General features: G+C 36.2%; 1 protein-coding gene across 1 annotated transcript; it reads right to left on the bottom strand.

Moving 5' to 3' along the window:
- Positions 1-347: 347 nt before the first annotated feature.
- Tyrp1 (tyrosinase related protein 1) lies at positions 348-16178 on the bottom strand. The gene is made up of 7 exons (XM_048352097.1): positions 15797-16178; positions 14096-14418; positions 11141-11345; positions 8042-8209; positions 5582-5761; positions 1510-1656; positions 348-553 (listed from the first exon to the last, which is right to left on the bottom strand). The coding sequence occupies exons 1-7, from the start codon at positions 16176-16178 to the stop codon at positions 348-350; spliced, it is 1611 nt and encodes a 536-aa protein (XP_048208054.1).
- Positions 16179-16476: the final 298 nt, after the last annotated feature.

Below are 16476 nucleotides of genomic sequence, written 5' to 3'. Positions count from 1 at the left end.
CTTTCTATCACTGCCAGAAGTGCCCTGCTCCAGGCAGTCTCTCCAAGAGTAACCATTTTCATACATCTGTCACCACCATTTCCTGTTCTTCCACTTCACAGTGTGTGCATATGTGGAAAAAACTCTTCTGCTCAACAGAATGTATGTGGTGCTCACCCACGAGCAACCTACAATTTTAAATAGAGCTGATCATTCAACCCCCTCCCCCAAATAGACTGTCATTCCAACCATGTCCTGAATACGAAGGAAACAAAATGAGAGAAAAAAAATAGTGAGTAACATATTGTGTAATTTTTCCATCAGGGTGTGTCCTGATGATAGTGCATCAAGGGGGAGGCAGTGTGCTATTAGACCATAGATTGATTAGGGTTGTGAAGTTTTTCATATTCTCCCGAGTATTGTTGGTACTGGTCAGTGAAGAGAGGCTGACGAGCTTCATCTTTGTTGCTTCTGGCGCGAATAAGACAAGAAGCACCCACGAAAAGGACGGCCACTAGTAACAGAGCAGCTACTACTGCTATGGTGATGATCTCTGGCACACTAAATTCTGGGCCTATTTGGAAAATAGATGAGTACAAAGAGAAATATTAAGATAGTTTGCACCAAATATTAATATCTCAAATTTAGGCACCGTTCTAGGCACTTTAACAGAAATCTTCACACTTCATTTTTCCTAGATTTCCTAAACCTAACTAGATTTCCTAAACCTAACACTTGTTATTCTGAAGGCATGTTTGGATTTCTTTTATGGAGTATACTATACTGGATATATAGTTATTTTCACTGAGAAGGCGAGGAAATGATGACTTAAGTCCTTTGCTTAAAACCAATTGGTTTAAATGACAGCTGATTGGAGCTTAGGGTTTTCAAATTCTGTCTTCCTTCACTATGTTCTTCTTTTGGTGATATTTGGGAAATTAACCCAGGGCCATAATTTGCTTATTTCAAGCTCGAATCATTTTGGCTGGTGTTCTTGTTCTAGAGGCAGTCTTTCTAACTTTGTCCAGTTGGCTATTCATTATCTTCCAGTCTATGTCTCCCAAGTAACTGAGATTACAGGTATGTCCCCACATGCCCAGAGAGAAAGGGATTTAAATTAGAACAAGAAAGTTTTTCATTTCAAAATCTTAGAAAAAGCTAAGAATATTTCAGTCTCTCTTTACTTATAAATACATGAAAGCAACATGGTCTAGCAGAAAAAAAATGGGGGCTTGTGCCTAGAAATAAGCTCAAAATTCATTCTGTCTCCTTGCTGGGAAAATATATGAGATATAGTTTCTCTATGCCTCAGGTTCCTTATGTGCAAACTAAACATTGTAAGGCTCACCTTAGAGTTACGGGGATTAAATGAAGTAGAGTGCCCAATTCCAGGTGATTGTGAGCTTTTCCCTGTCTTTAATCCTGAACAAGAATCCTAGTGAAAATGAAGCCTCAGAACATTGTGACTATTTAAAATAACTGACTTCTGTTTGGAAAATATAACAGATTAAATATATTTCTAAGACTTACTTGGCCATTGAACATCATAGGTATATCCCAAGTTGTCTGGAGCTGTGACAAACATTTCTGTGTTGGTAACTGGAGGCCAGAATGGCACCATGTTGTATTGTCTATTATGTCCAATAGGAGCATTCTCCAATGGGAATGTGGATATATCTAAAATATGCCAAAAAAGACAACTTGTTAGTAGATGCAAAGTTAACATCAATGTCATTGTTATGTTCTGAAAGGGGTCCAATACTAAAATAGAATATGGTAAAACCTTCTTGATATTTTATACTGAATGAGGGCAAATGCTTTCTCAATACAAGGAATTACATAAAACAGGTTCAAGTGCTTAGAATAGAGTACCAACACAGCCCTTAATAGAAGAAGAATGCTTAAAAACAGAAATTCTAGTACTGGATTGTCGGGGTCTCTTAGCCCCCCCACGCTCCCCCAACCCGCAGGAGAGATGGGGAAGTCACGCCCCTACCAGAGGAGCCAAGAAAGGAGAAGGGTTGGCAGACCACCCACACCCAGCCCTCCCTCACCGGAGGACAATCAGACGGCCTGGGAGTGAAGTCGGCGCAAGATCTCGTTTATTGAGGAAGTATGTGCCACTAATATAAGGCACAGGAGCCAATCAGGTCTAAGATCAGCAGGAAGGGGAGGCATGACCTGTCCATCAAGGGCAGAAGAGCTGGGGCATCACAGCTCACAGAACCGCCTCCGGGTTATAACCAAAGACACTTGTAGCAGCTGCGCGTTGTTAGGCGCTGCCATCTTTGACTTCCAGGTGTGCCCCACATTGGATCATTTATGATAATCATCAATTTATGATAATCATCAAATCATCATGATTTATGATAATCATTTGAGAAATGGTGTATCTTCTAGAGGTTGTCTTTGCCTCTGAACATTTCTGCTTAATATTTTTCTGTTTGTATTTTACAGAAGCCAATATTAACTTATTCAAGATTTTTACATGAAATCTCATTTACTTTTTCTATCTCCTGTCTTTCTGTGTAAATTTAAGTCATTTAAGTATAAAACATTTACAAAAGAGTTTCTGTCAAGGACAAAAAGAAATAGTAGGTTGTCTGAAGCAAAAATATTTTTTCTTGTTGTTTGTTCTATAATTATATAAATACCAAATGGATTGTAAACCAAACAGAGTTTGAAGTGATGAGAACATGTTTACAAGATGTTGTGAGGCCGGCCAGGTATGGGAATTTCTTTCTGCACATGTTATATGTAACAGTCACTGTGATTCAGAGAAGGAATCTTTAGCAGCTAATTTGAAGAACAAGTGATCATAAAAAGTCAAGTGCTTATAGTTTTTGTGACTTTCCACATACCATGTATTAAAGCTAACTAAGTATATTTAATAACATTTATTGAGCACTGGTTAGTTTCTGCCACTGTCTAGACATTGGGACTATAGCATGGAACAAGCTATCAAAACCCCCTGCCCTCAGGGAACTCACATTCTAGTCTACTTTTAGTAGCTATTTGCTAAAGCTACACATGCATTAATGTGATCCAGGTCAGATACAGCTGTTGATACACTTAAGTACACTAATCAAGTGGAGGAATAATAGTAAGGTTAACACTGTCAATTGGATTGTCATATAACTTCCCTGTAAAAGCTCCCATCTCTCTTAGAATTAGGCCCAACAAATGTGAGTATGTCCTTATTTTCTTTCCAATGTTACTTATCCCTCACTTCTCTCTCCCAACTCCCTGCTCTGCTTCACCCACATTGGATTCCTCTCTGCATTTTTTTCTGTAGATTCTACTCATCTACACAGTTCTTACCTTACCTTCTGATTTTGTAAGTCTACAAAGACTTAATATCTTCTGATGTACTAACTACTTTTTTATTTATTATTATTCATTATAATTTCTACTACATGTGGCAATGTTTTTCTGGGCTTTGTATAATACTCTGGAACCTATAATAATGCCCAGGAAAATAGTTGGAGCTTAGATATACTTGTGAAAGAGTGTGTGTGTGTGTGTGTGTGTGTTACTACTTGTTTTTTTCATGGCTCATTATGAGACATGTTGAAACTGCTTCTTCTAAAAAAAATGCACTGAATGAACTTTTAGACTACCATGCTTAAATCTTAGCTCAAATTCTCAGTTAAAAAAGCAGAACAATTGAATTACATGCTACACTTATTCACAATGTCAGTGAATAGAAATTAAACTGTTGCCATAGTGTTTTGATGCTTTGTATTGTACTGTTACGTCTAATAAGAGGATTCCACAATGGAAATTACAATTTGGATCACTGTAATTACCTTTAGCTATAAAATACAATTCTTGTTCCACTGTGACTCTAATAATTTTATAATTCTATGATTTTTGAAAAGCCATCAGTATCTATAAAAACCTTTGGTACATTTAAAAAAACATTCTGATTTCTATTCCTAGAGTTATCTTAAAAAACTTTCACTTTATAAATTTTTAGATATTCTTGCAGTGTTTTTACTTTTGTTTCCAAGATAGTTGCTTTATGACATTGCTTTCCAAAAGACATTCATAGAATATAGAATGTTTGGGTTTTAGCTCCCATACAAACCCAAGTAGTTATACTTGCTTATCCTGTAATGTTATAGCCACATTTTATCAGAAATATTCTGTAGGCTAAATTGGCTATGTTTAATTCATGGCACTTCTCTGTCTACTACTTAGTAGGTAACTAAGAAACCTTATGCTACCCATAGCCCAAACAAAAGAAGCATGTGGAAAAGAAGAAGTAAAGATACTTTTCTGGCTCATCAAAAGTCTTTAGATTAAAATCCAGATAATGTTTAATAAATTGCAGTAAGTGCAAAATCACTGATTTCCAACAAATCTGACAGACAAAGAAATGCGTATTTTTCACAATTGAAAGAAAACTGCATTGTAAAGAATTGTCAGGATACTTATGAAACTCCATTTCTTGAAAACCACAATTGACTTTCACGGCATTGTGAATGGCTCTACATGTATGACTTGCACATTCATGGCTAGGTCCCAGAAGTCATGTTTAACAAAAATTGCTTTTGTTATTTCCACAACTTATTAATCCCAGTTTTCTTGTTCTGTAATAAAAGTCATTTACTTAAACATATATAAAAATAATGGTGATTGCAAAAAAGAAAAGAGAAATGTTTTTTATAATAAAAACCCTGGGAAGATTTGCTAAAAGTGAATGTCTGAAATGTAGCCTATAGATTAGAGAATAGGCAATATATAGCATTGTAAAAAGTTTAAAGATCACAAAAATCTAGATTAGTAAACTCAGACTGCATTGTACACGTTAGTTTCTTGATTCACATGAAAGAAAACTGACATTAAATTATGAATAATTCATTGTAGGTATAGTTATGTATGTAATTGAATAAGACCTATGAGGAGTTTCAATTAATGAAATCTTAACTGATAATTTTATATTTATGTATAAATTGTTTCTGAAATGATTTTCTGATAGGATAAAGTATTTTGAGCAATCCATCAATTAAGGACACTGATTGGACACACACACACACACTCAATGCAAATTGAAATATAAATATCATGTTAATGTGCATAATAAGTAAAATCACAGATAACAAATCTTATCCTAGTTTCAAAATATGAAAATTCATGATATTTTAACAGTGACCATGCAATTCTTTCAGGTGAATAAGACTACACTAAAATGAACTTAAAAAATGATTGCTTGCATTGATTTTCAAGTTGATCAACATTTCTATTTAAGTTGTAAATTTTTACTCGTTTGAGACACTGAATTGCTCTGTAATGTTTTCCTCATTCATATTAAAAAACAATGAGAATATTGTTGGAAGATATAAACAAGAAAATCTTGGGAACTATGGTAATCATTTTTTTACGATAAACAAAGGATAACCTTAAGGTAAATAATGAGAGATTTGGGCAGTTTTCAACTGGTTTTGAATATCTGAAAATGGCTACATAGTATAACTATTTTTATATTTATTTTGCAGTGGATTTTATGTGTATCAAGTGCTACCCTAAATTGATGAACTATACCATTAGAACAACTCCTTTAATGAAGCCTGCAAAATCCCCTATGGAAGCATCTCACCAGCATTATGTCTCCTCAGCCATTCATCAAAGACTGCGTCAGTGAAAGTATGCAGGAGGACAAAAATAGGATCATTGGGAGATAAATGTGTTTGTCCTCCTGTGCCATTCAAGAATAGATGTGCCAGGTTGTGAAGACTTCGAACTGCAGGGTCATACTTCCCGGTGGGATCACTGTAACCTAGATTTCAAAGGAAGGATGAGAATAGAAGAAAACATTGCAAGTATTTCATTCTTCAAGTAAACAGCAGCCATTATGTTTAGAAACATTTCTTTCTCCCTGAATTTCGTCAGTCTAAATTTTTCCTTAGGATAATAGCATTGCCTCTCTGTACCAATGGTTGATAACATTTACTTGCTGTATTCAGAACTAGGTTGGTTTTAAGCATCTCATTCTAAATGTAGCCTCTAGGTTAAAAATAATGACTAGCAAAGGAGGCCAAAGTATATGGAATGCTGCATATTGACACATACAGCCATTACTCTGCATGGAAATGTAGAGTGAAAATCTTCAGTTTGGAGTAAAAAGTGCTGACTGAATTGGGAGAGTACCTTTCTGACCATCCTGAAACTTAAATTGCCAGATGTTCCCTGAGTCTCATACCTGATTTCCTGTGAATGATGGTCAGTATGTTTATTTTTGGAAAGTTATTTTTGTAGGAAAGTTAACATTTCTCAGCATTTTCCTACCATTTCTGTCCTACTTTTAAACATTTGGAAAGCCTACTGTCAAAAGACATTTAACTTCTGATAAATCTCTCTCTATATTAGGAAGACCATAGGGATACATGCATAAAAGGTCAGAAATAAAAATGTAGGGCCTACAATGTATATTGGCATTTTAAGTGTATCTGATTGGCTTGGAAGACTGTTGTGTGTTGGGAGCAATTCATTCATCCACTGGTTAATATTTTCACACACGTATTCCATCAGGGGTTGATTCACAAAGCATGAAAACACTGCTTATTATATAAATATATGTTGCACAGAATGCCTTTTCATACAGTGTTAGGGAATTAATATAATTTCATTTCTTATTGACATTAAAACATAATCTGTACTTGTTTAACCAATTGACAGTAACTAAATGTTATATAATGATTAAAGCTACATAATAGTACCTTTACTTAGTTATCAAAACTAAACATAAAGGTAGGTGGGAATGCACACAATATTGATAATAAATGAGAATAGAATTTAAACTAATGATTAGAGCTGGACATGGTGGGACAGGTAGAGACAGGCAGGGACATGTGTTTGAAGGGAGCTTGGACAATGTTAGTGAGATCCTAACCCAAACACAAAATGAAAATAAAACAATTATATGTGCGGTCAAGTGACAGGGTGGTTGCATAAGATTGTGTGTGCTCAAACTCAGAAAAAAGTTATCATGTTATATACCAAGTATCTCAGATCTTCAGTCAAAGAAACCCATTCTTTCTTTTTCACGGGGAGTAGGGGGGCAACATTTTAACTAAAATATACAATGCCACTTTTAAGGTCAATTGATAGTAACAAATTTATAATAAACTTGAAAATTATATGTCTTAAAATATATATCAGGTATGATATAGAGAAATCAGAAGTTATGATTTAAAAACACTAGATTTGGAAAAATTGGAATTTGAATCTGAGCTTTTTTTATTAACTCTTGAATATTTTGAGACAGTCATCTCATATATTTCAGTTTCATTTCTCCAGTTTTAAGACTTTAAACATGTTGTGAAATAAAGAAAATCAAATAAAAATCAGTAGATGCTAATTTAAACTTTTATAAGCCTTTAAAAAAGTTACAAACTTATAGAACCTGAATGAAACGTGCTCAAACCAGACTTCCCCAAAGTCAACTAATAGTTTGGAATTTAAATAAAAATAATTGTTACTCATTTTTTCCCCCCAAAGAAAGACTTCAGTATATTTTGTTAATGCTAGGATATAATACATAATTACATATAGTGGCCTGATAATTGCCAGAAATTTCACTTAAAAGAGATTTTAGATTTTTCAGAGGAAAGGACAAATAACTTTCAATGGCTTCTCCTATAAATAAATAGATTGTGTGGTCTGACGATTCCTCTGAAAGGAATTTCATTTTTTTGTTTTGTTTTATATTTTTTTTGCCAGTCCTGGGGCTTGGACTCAGGGCCTGAGCACTGTCCCTGGCTTCTTTTTGCTCAAGGCTAGCACTCTACCCCTTGAACCACAGCGCCACTCTGGCTTTTTCTATATATGTGGTGCTGGGGAATCAAACCCAGGGCTTCATGTATATGAGGCGAGCACTTTACCACTAGGCCATATTCCCAGCCCAGGAATTTCATTTTTGAACAGATAATTGCGATCACCCCAATCCCTGTGACATTCACAGGATCAATTGAGTGTCTGAAGACTTCAATTAAATGTGAAGCACTTCAGCCTCTACTCTTCAGTAAATCATTTTAGACAAACACCGTGGCTTACTTGCCTTCCACAGTGTTTCGGAAACTGTTTGTAGAGTTGGAATAAAAAGGAGGTGTGTCAAATATACTGACTTCCAAGCACTGAGCCACATCCTGTGGGGCGGGAAGACGCTGCACCATGGGTCTAGCAACGTTCCCAGCTGGATTTCTCCGGATTGGCCCACCCTCCGTGCCTGGGGACAAAATGGGGCAGGCAAACATAGAAGGTTTAGAAGACTAACCATAGATCTCTACGAAGATATACAATCACATATATATATATATATACACACACACATATATATACACACACGTGTGTGTCTATGTACATATATGTGTATGCATGTATTATATGTGTATGTACATATGTATATGCATGTGTATATACACATATGTACACACATGCATATATGTATGTGTATACACACAGTTTTATGTGCTATATATATATGTCACATGAAATTGTTCAACTGTTTTCTCTAGTCTTTACTACTGTGTGTGAACTGTACAAAGGAGTTCTGTTGTGATTTTTCTCCCCCTTTTTCAATGTAAAGATCAATTGGTGCAATAAAACAAGATTTTAACACTGAAAAATAAGTACTGTTCAGTAGGAAACAAGATTTAAAATGCATGCTTAGTGATATGAAAAAGGAAAAGCAATCTAGTGTCCTACCTCTGTAAGAAAAAAATGATAAAAAAAATCTGAATTAAAAAAAATGATTAGACACTCAGATACAGGTCCTGGTCTTCGTTCGTTAAACTGGCAGAAAATGTGCCCCACCCATCCCCCCACAAGAATGAATCAAAATCAGAATTCTATGAATTTGGTAAAATAAACTCACAAATCTGAATTTCAAACCAAAATACATATGTATAAAAATTTGCATCTAAATGCCATCCATTTCAAGCCTTTACAGAAATAGGAAACAAAATATAATAAAAAAAACAACCCTTTAAATCTCTTTGGCAACCATATAGATTTTTCAATTATTTTCTCTGTTTTTTTTTTTTTATTGTCAATGAGTTGCACAGTGGAGTTTCCTTGTGATCGTTTTTCCTTATGCTTCAACTTTTTGATCAATTAAAGTGCTAAAATAGTTTTTTTTGAAGGTAAGTAAGAAACAAGTAAACATATTGCTATAATATCATGGTTAGAGAATGTGATATGGTACCTTAAGTGAAGGAAGGAAGAGAAGGAAAGAGAAAGAGATCTCTTTGTCATATTGTTCCAGAAATGCTTCACAAAGAATATCTTTACAAAGAACCTTGAAAGACTCAGGACAATTTCATAGATAAACTAGAAATAACAAAGATAACTAGACTGAGGAAGTAACATGGGATGCTATGCTTCTGTTTATTTACAATAAAAAGAAATCCCATTACAGTAAGAACTCCTTTTGTTCATGTTCACCACTGACTACCTACACTGGCTCAGTGCCAGCATTTTCTAGGTGCTGAGTTGTTTGCTTGAGGCTGTTGAGAAGGCATTCAGACTAGCTGTGAAAAGGGATCTGGCTTGGAGCAGAGGGTGGTATAGGAGCATAGTTGGCTGCAAGGAACCATTAGGAACCAGACCACAGCAATATTAGGAAGAACTCAAGGGAAGATGAATAGACTATACCGAATGCATTAGGAACCAGGGGGAAATTGAACCCTCAGATTCATGGAAGGAGAAGAGGCTTGTTAGGAGCAGTTTGTGTCGGTCTGTCCCAGTGGTCTTCAGAGAAAAATATATTTGCCCTACAGGGACAAGGAAAATACTCCAATTATCAGCAGGATTAGAAAATATATGGAAAACTTCCAGGCCCTCAAACAATAAACACCCTGCTCAGAAAGAAATATGTGGTTAGTGTTTGAAGATACTTGGTCCTTAATTTCATTTCTCTGCCAGTTGTGACCTTTCACGGATAATGCCAAGCAGATATAAATTAATTCTAATTTTTAACTTTCTTAGACAATTTCCATATACTGTCTCCCTTTTTATATTGATACATAGCTAAATATTCTTCTCAAAGTGAAAGACATACACTTAATTTCTTCTAGTTAAAGTACTTCTCTTTATCACTTAAAAAGTAACACTTAAAGGGGCTGGGAATGCGGCTTAGTAGTAGAGCGCTTGCCCAGTATGCATGAAGCCCTGGATTCGATTCCTCAGCCCCATCAGAAGTGGGCGTGTGGCTCAAGAGGTAGAGGGCTAGCTTTGAGCAAAAAAAGAAGCCAGGGACAGTGCTCAGGCCCTGAGTCCAAGCCCTAGGACTTGCAAAAAAAGAAAAAAAAAGTAACACTTGAAGCATAAAACATGCATGGGATAATAAAAAATGTAATTATAATTATATGTTAACAGCTTGAGTATAGATAATAATGTTGAAAGGGAATAAGAAACTCATGAATAGACTCACATGGAACATAAACTTAACTTGTAACAGTCATCTGATTACCACAGAAAGGATGCTAGCAAAACTAGCTAAGGCATTCATTCTCTGATGTTTTCTGTGGGAAAGCTAAAGGCAATTAGCTTGCAAATGTCACCTGTTTCAAAACTTTCCTTTTCTAAAAAGATCCCTTAGAACATTTCTTGTTTTATAATTCTTTGACTGAAGAAATATAATTTCCCTTCCTTCCCCTTTTCTTCTTCTTCCTCTCACTCCTCTCTCCCTTTTTCATCTTTCTTCCCCTCTTCCTTCATTCCATAGCAATTCTCTCTCTCTCTTTCATTCTCTCTCTCTCTTGCTTTTTTTCCGACATGTCAAATTCTCATGGGATTTTTTTCTTTGAAATCCCTAAGGCACATGACTAATAAGTAGGGTTTAATTATAGTAAGCAGATTAATTTGTAAACTAGACATTTCACCAGAAAGGAAGTTAGCGATGCACTGACCAAATGACTCAAGAAAAGTAAAAAAAAAAAAAAAAAAAAAAAAAAAAAGGCACTTTCTATATCCCCCATGAGCCTTTCTATAGATGGCCTTAATTATCTGAGATATTCGGTGCCTAAGTGGTCTTTGTGCACATGGAGCCTATTTAACAATAGTAGACCTCACTTGGATATCTTTAGTAGAATGAAGTCAAACAATTTAATCTCTTTATCTAGCATGGGAATCTGGCTACTTGTGACTTGGAACTTACTGTTACAAAGTGTTCCCAGGGTATCATACTCTTCCAAGGATTCGCAGACCACTCTCCATTGAGAAAAGACGGAGTTGGGGCTTATGAGAGTGGAATCAAAGTTGCTTCTGGATCCCATTAAGTCATCTGTGCACACATCACAGGTGTTTCTCCCAGTTGCAAAGTTCCAGTAAGGCAGGGAGAAAGAAGGTTCTTGCAGCATGTCCTAGATCAAGAAACTGTTAGTAGATTATGGCTTCTTTACCCCCTTCCTCTGTGCTTGCTTTGGTCTGATTGTCCATTTCTTTCATCTGTCTTTAGCCCCTAAGGATTCTGTTAATGCAGAGGGGTTAAACTTATTTAACAAAGCTTGTTACTTTGAGGAGTCATGTGGGCACTAGAGAAAATGAAGTACAACTCATGATGAAATTTAATTATTTAAGGAATACTTCTTTCCTTTTGTTGGCAGGTTAACTAGATTTCTCTTAGTGATACAACAATTATAAACTTAATTTCTGTTTAGAGCTGATTTCATATTTAAAAGATGTGCTCCAGATTATGTGCTCATTTCATTGGGCTTCTTTCATTTTATACTCTTTTGGCCTTTGGGGAGTTACATTCAGAAGGTGAGAGATAAATGTATGATGCTATTGTTTTCTCTTGGCTTTAAAATACTTAGTATATCTATATTGCTTAACTTTAAATATTTTTCAAAGCTAGCCTTTGCCGAAAATTCTCTGAGAATCTTTTCAATTTCCTTCATTGGTCCTGGGGCTTGAACTCAGGGCCTAGCCACTGTCCCTAAGCTCCTTTTGCTCAAGGTTAGCATTCTACAACGTTGAGCCACAGATTTTCAAATATTTTTCTACAGATGATTTCTTTATCCTTCGGTAACTTAGAGGTCCTAAAGGCTTTCTAAGACATCCACAGTTAATGATCTCCAAAGGTTTGTAGTTGTTTAAAAGCTATCTTTGTGGTGAACAATAATTAGTGACAGTTTCCAAGGGATCATTAAGATCAGATTGTGGTTCAGCAACTGACATTTGGGAGCCAGAGCATATTCATGTGGCATTTCAGCTGTGTCTTGCATTTAGATTATGTCAGCTGACTTGTGCTCTTGAGGGTGATATTTACCCTGGTAAAACTGAAGATGAAAGGGAAGGTACTTTCCACCTGCCCTTTCATTTTGGTGTGTCCATGAAAGTGTGACTTGAGGAAATGAAGATCTAGAGTCAGTTATCAGTGACAGATTTATCTACTTTGGATCTACTAAATGCCTGACTTGTAATCATAGATATAAAATCTGATGTTCAGAAGTCCTGACAAATGTATTCAGCCACTCTCAAATTACATAAGGGTAGACTGCATGCATTCAAATATTTTATTCTGCATTTTATCAAAATAATCCTTTGACCTAATCTCTTTCTTTCCTTGAAATAACACTGGCATAAGTATTATGCAAATCAATTAATATGCCTAAACACTTTGTGTGTCTTCAGATATTTTCCAGTTAGCTTTTCAAATTTTACTTGGTGTTAGAAATTCACTACTATTGGGGCTGGGGATATAGCCTAGTGGCAAGAGTGCCTGCCTCGGATACACGAGGCCCTAGGTTCGATTCCCCAGCACCACATATACAGAAAACGGCCAGAAGTGGCGCTGTGGCTCAAGTGGCAGAGTGCTAGCCTTGAGCGGGAAGTAAGCCAGGGACAGTGCTCAGGCCCTGAGTCCAAGGCCCAGGACTGGCCAAAAAAAAAAAAAAAAAAAAAAAAAAAAGAAATTCACTACTATTATTTGGCATAGGAAACAACTGTGTGTGTGTGTGTGTGTGTGTGTGTGTGTGTGGTGTGTGTGTGTGTGTGTGTGTGCCATTCCTGGGCTTGAGAAGGGCCTGCATGTTATTCCTGAGCTTTTGTGTTCAAGTCTAGCCCTCTACTACTTGAGCCACAACTCCAAGTTAATTGTATATAAGAGTTTCACAGACTTTCCTACGCAGCCTAGCCTTCAGAGTGGCTGGACATAAGCCACTAGTGCCTGGCCATTTATGAAATTTTAAAAGGAGGTCCAATCATTTAAAATTTTAACTTAAAAGTGGCATATTTTTTCTGAAGAAATGGAGTAGTTGGTAAGAGGAATCATAAGGCATTTACATTATCAGATACGTTCTGTGTTTTAAGAGTGTGAGCTTAAAAATACAAGCATAAAACAGCTATTTAAAATTTAAAAATGCTGTTTGGTGTGTTTTTATTTGGTCTTTTTAGAAATAGCCTACATTGAAGGTATGCAACATGATGTTTTGATATATATATATATATATATATATATATGTACACCCAAGTATAATAGTGAAACAATTACTATAGCCAAGAAAATGAGCCCACCCTTTCTTTCATATATTATTTGTAGTATTTTCTGACAGACGTTGTAAGCTATCTTATATTAAAGGGACATGGGAATATTTAGCTCAATGAAAACATAACTATCCAAATGGGAAAGAACTTTGTCTTTAATTTAAACTGTGTCCTATTGAAAAGAAGCAACAACTTCATACAGTACAGAGAAAACAAAACTACTCTAAATACTCAATTTTGCTCAAACTAGAAGGAGACCTCAGCTTATATTATATGCAAAAGGAAGATACATTAAATGGGTTTCTTTTGTTTTAAATTGTATGAGTCAAAAAAATAAATTGTATGAGTCATTTTTTTCAATTATCAAGATATAGAATAGTTCCAAACTTTTAATTAACACCTAAACATGTCTCAGTTTGTGTATTCAGTATTGAGATCATTTTTTTGTTCTTCACAAGAAAGTAACCTGTATTGGAGAAAAACCTTCCCTAAAAGTCAAAGGCAGGTTAATAATGTGACAAGCCTTTTTAATCATGTGCTCTGATCATTTAACAACAGGGAGTGCAGGTGAATTACACACTGGCCTCTGGTCTGTATAGACAAGACGGAGATGCTTCACACATACCTGCATATCTCTTTCCAACTGCAGCAGGTGGTACCTGTGCCATGTGAGGAAAGCTGGTCCTTCATGAGAGAAGTCCACTCCATCAAAACTTTCTTGCCCTGCCCCAAGGAAGGTCTTTTTGACAGAATAATAGTGAGTCCAAACAAAATAGTTATATATGGAAATGTTTTCAAATTGGGGCGTGTTTCCATCTGCTCCCAGAATTTCTTCTGATCTCCTGGTGGCAATGACAAATTGAGGGTGGATTGTGTGCTTTGCCATATCCAGTGCCTGCACAAGGTGATTCTTTTCTTCTGTGCTTAAGTCCAGAAGATTTCTCCTGACTTGAAGGGTAAAAAATTCAGACAGAAAAACATCTATCTTATATAAGAATTGGTAGGGAACAAACACAACCATGCAATAACATACATTGCCTCATTTATCCATTGATCATTACATGTGACCTTTATTCAAATATTATATATGTATATATATATATATATAATTTTCTTAGTTGAACATCTCATATCCAAAGTGCTTGGGACCAGATGCATTTCAGAGTTTAGATTGTTTTAAGATTTTGAAATACATGTTTATAAATCTTGGTGATGATGTCTACATCTAAACACAAAATTTATTTGTGTCATATACATCTTATACACATACACTGAAGGTGTTTCTAAAGGATAGTTTAAGTAATTGTATGCATAAAAAGTAAATCATGATATGGAAGTTTCCATTTTGTTGTTTCATGTTGGGGTTCAAAGGTTGCTAGCCTGATTTCTCTCTTCTTTTCCCCTCCTTTCTATTTCTCTTTCCAATTTACTCTAGGATTTCTGTCTTCCTGAGGATTTTTTAACTTTTGTTATTCTGCCATATGTATTTCTGCTCATTGTTGGCATATTTCTTTGTTTTGTAATTATTGACATGATTTCTGTTTTCTAATTTTTCACATCATAAATCTTGCAAAACCAGAGTAGGTGGTGTAACAGCATTTAAGACCAGAGGCTTTTTTCTGCCTTTAGAACTATTATTCCAAGTTTGGATTTTCATTTGTGAAATGTGTATAGAAATAATACCTCCTTTATAGAGTTGTAAAGATCAAAGAGAGCAGACATAAAAGCAATTAGACCAGAGCCTGCTATAATAAAGGCTCAGTAGATGGTCTGTTAAACCCTTGTGCCAGCATGTGGCATACAGAAAACAACCAAGTACGGCTGACTGTTAACTATTTAATGCTTTGCTCTAAGTGCATATTTACGCTTCTCATTGGAAATGCCTGAGTTTGACCATTACAGTTTGGAATTTCTTTGAGGTGAGCAGGCATAGTTGAAGAAGGTGAGATAGGGGAGCCAAAGATACCTCAGTATGGATTCTGTGTTAATCAAATACCAGAATGGAAGGGTTGAATTTTCTAAATCTTTCTAAATGACAGCTAACATCCATTGGGCCATAAAAATCTAGCACACTTTCCTAGCATATAATGGGTCTTCAACAAATGCCTTGGAATGAAATATTATTAATCAGAAAGTCTGAGTTTCAATCACAACTTTTAAAATTGACCAAGTCTCATAAATTTTCTAGGCTTTCAGTCTGCTCAACTTGGAAAAGAGAAATTGACCTCTATGATGGACAGATATTCCTCCAACTCAACTGATGTAGAAGTCTATGAAGAGCCAGAGTCTCACTCAGAAATGTGCTCCTGTTTATATCCCCACTTACCTGTGAGAACTTTCTGGTTGCAAGCAGGTCCTCTCCACCCAGGGCGGCAACTCCCACAGTTGTGTCCTGAGAAATTGCCATTGCAGTGGCATGTCCTGTTGAAGAACCGCAGGGGCCACTCCTCCCGGTCATCTGTGCCATCGTGGGGGTAGTGGGGACTATGGGGCCTGGAGTCTGCAGACACTGCCTCGCACGTGCCCCTTCCCAAAGATGATCCACAGCGGTTTGTCCCAGGGCCAGATGAGGGGGACAGGTCTGGGCAACACATGCCACTTTTCAAGGCCTCCACGGTCGCACACTCTCTTGGGAACTGACCCCGGGCCTGCTGAAAAAACATCAGGAGGAAGACAAATTCCTGGAAGAAGAGCCTATGAGATTTCATGCTGGTAAAAGCAGGCGTGCAGAACACAGAGCTGGTATGCAACCCTTTGCATAGAGAGTATGGAGGTACTCAAGTAAAAATCCAGCTGAAAAAGAAAGAAACATGGAATTATGCAAGCTCTTTTTGTACTCTTCAAAAAGTTTATGAGCCCTTTCCAACCCACTTTCCAAATGCAAAATCACCTTTCTAACAAATAATAAAAATAGCAATTCACCTTGGAACATTTGTGATAGGTAATATATAATTAAATCCACCATCCCAGTAACTGAGTTTTCCTCATTTAAAAGCTCTAGTCATG

Source organism: Perognathus longimembris, chromosome 1, assembly GCF_023159225.1.
Source record: "Perognathus longimembris pacificus isolate PPM17 chromosome 1, ASM2315922v1, whole genome shotgun sequence".
Classification (NCBI taxonomy): domain Eukaryota; kingdom Metazoa; phylum Chordata; class Mammalia; order Rodentia; family Heteromyidae; genus Perognathus; species Perognathus longimembris.
Note: the sequence above shows the minus strand (reverse complement) of the source record. Positions and strands in the feature narration are given on the sequence as shown.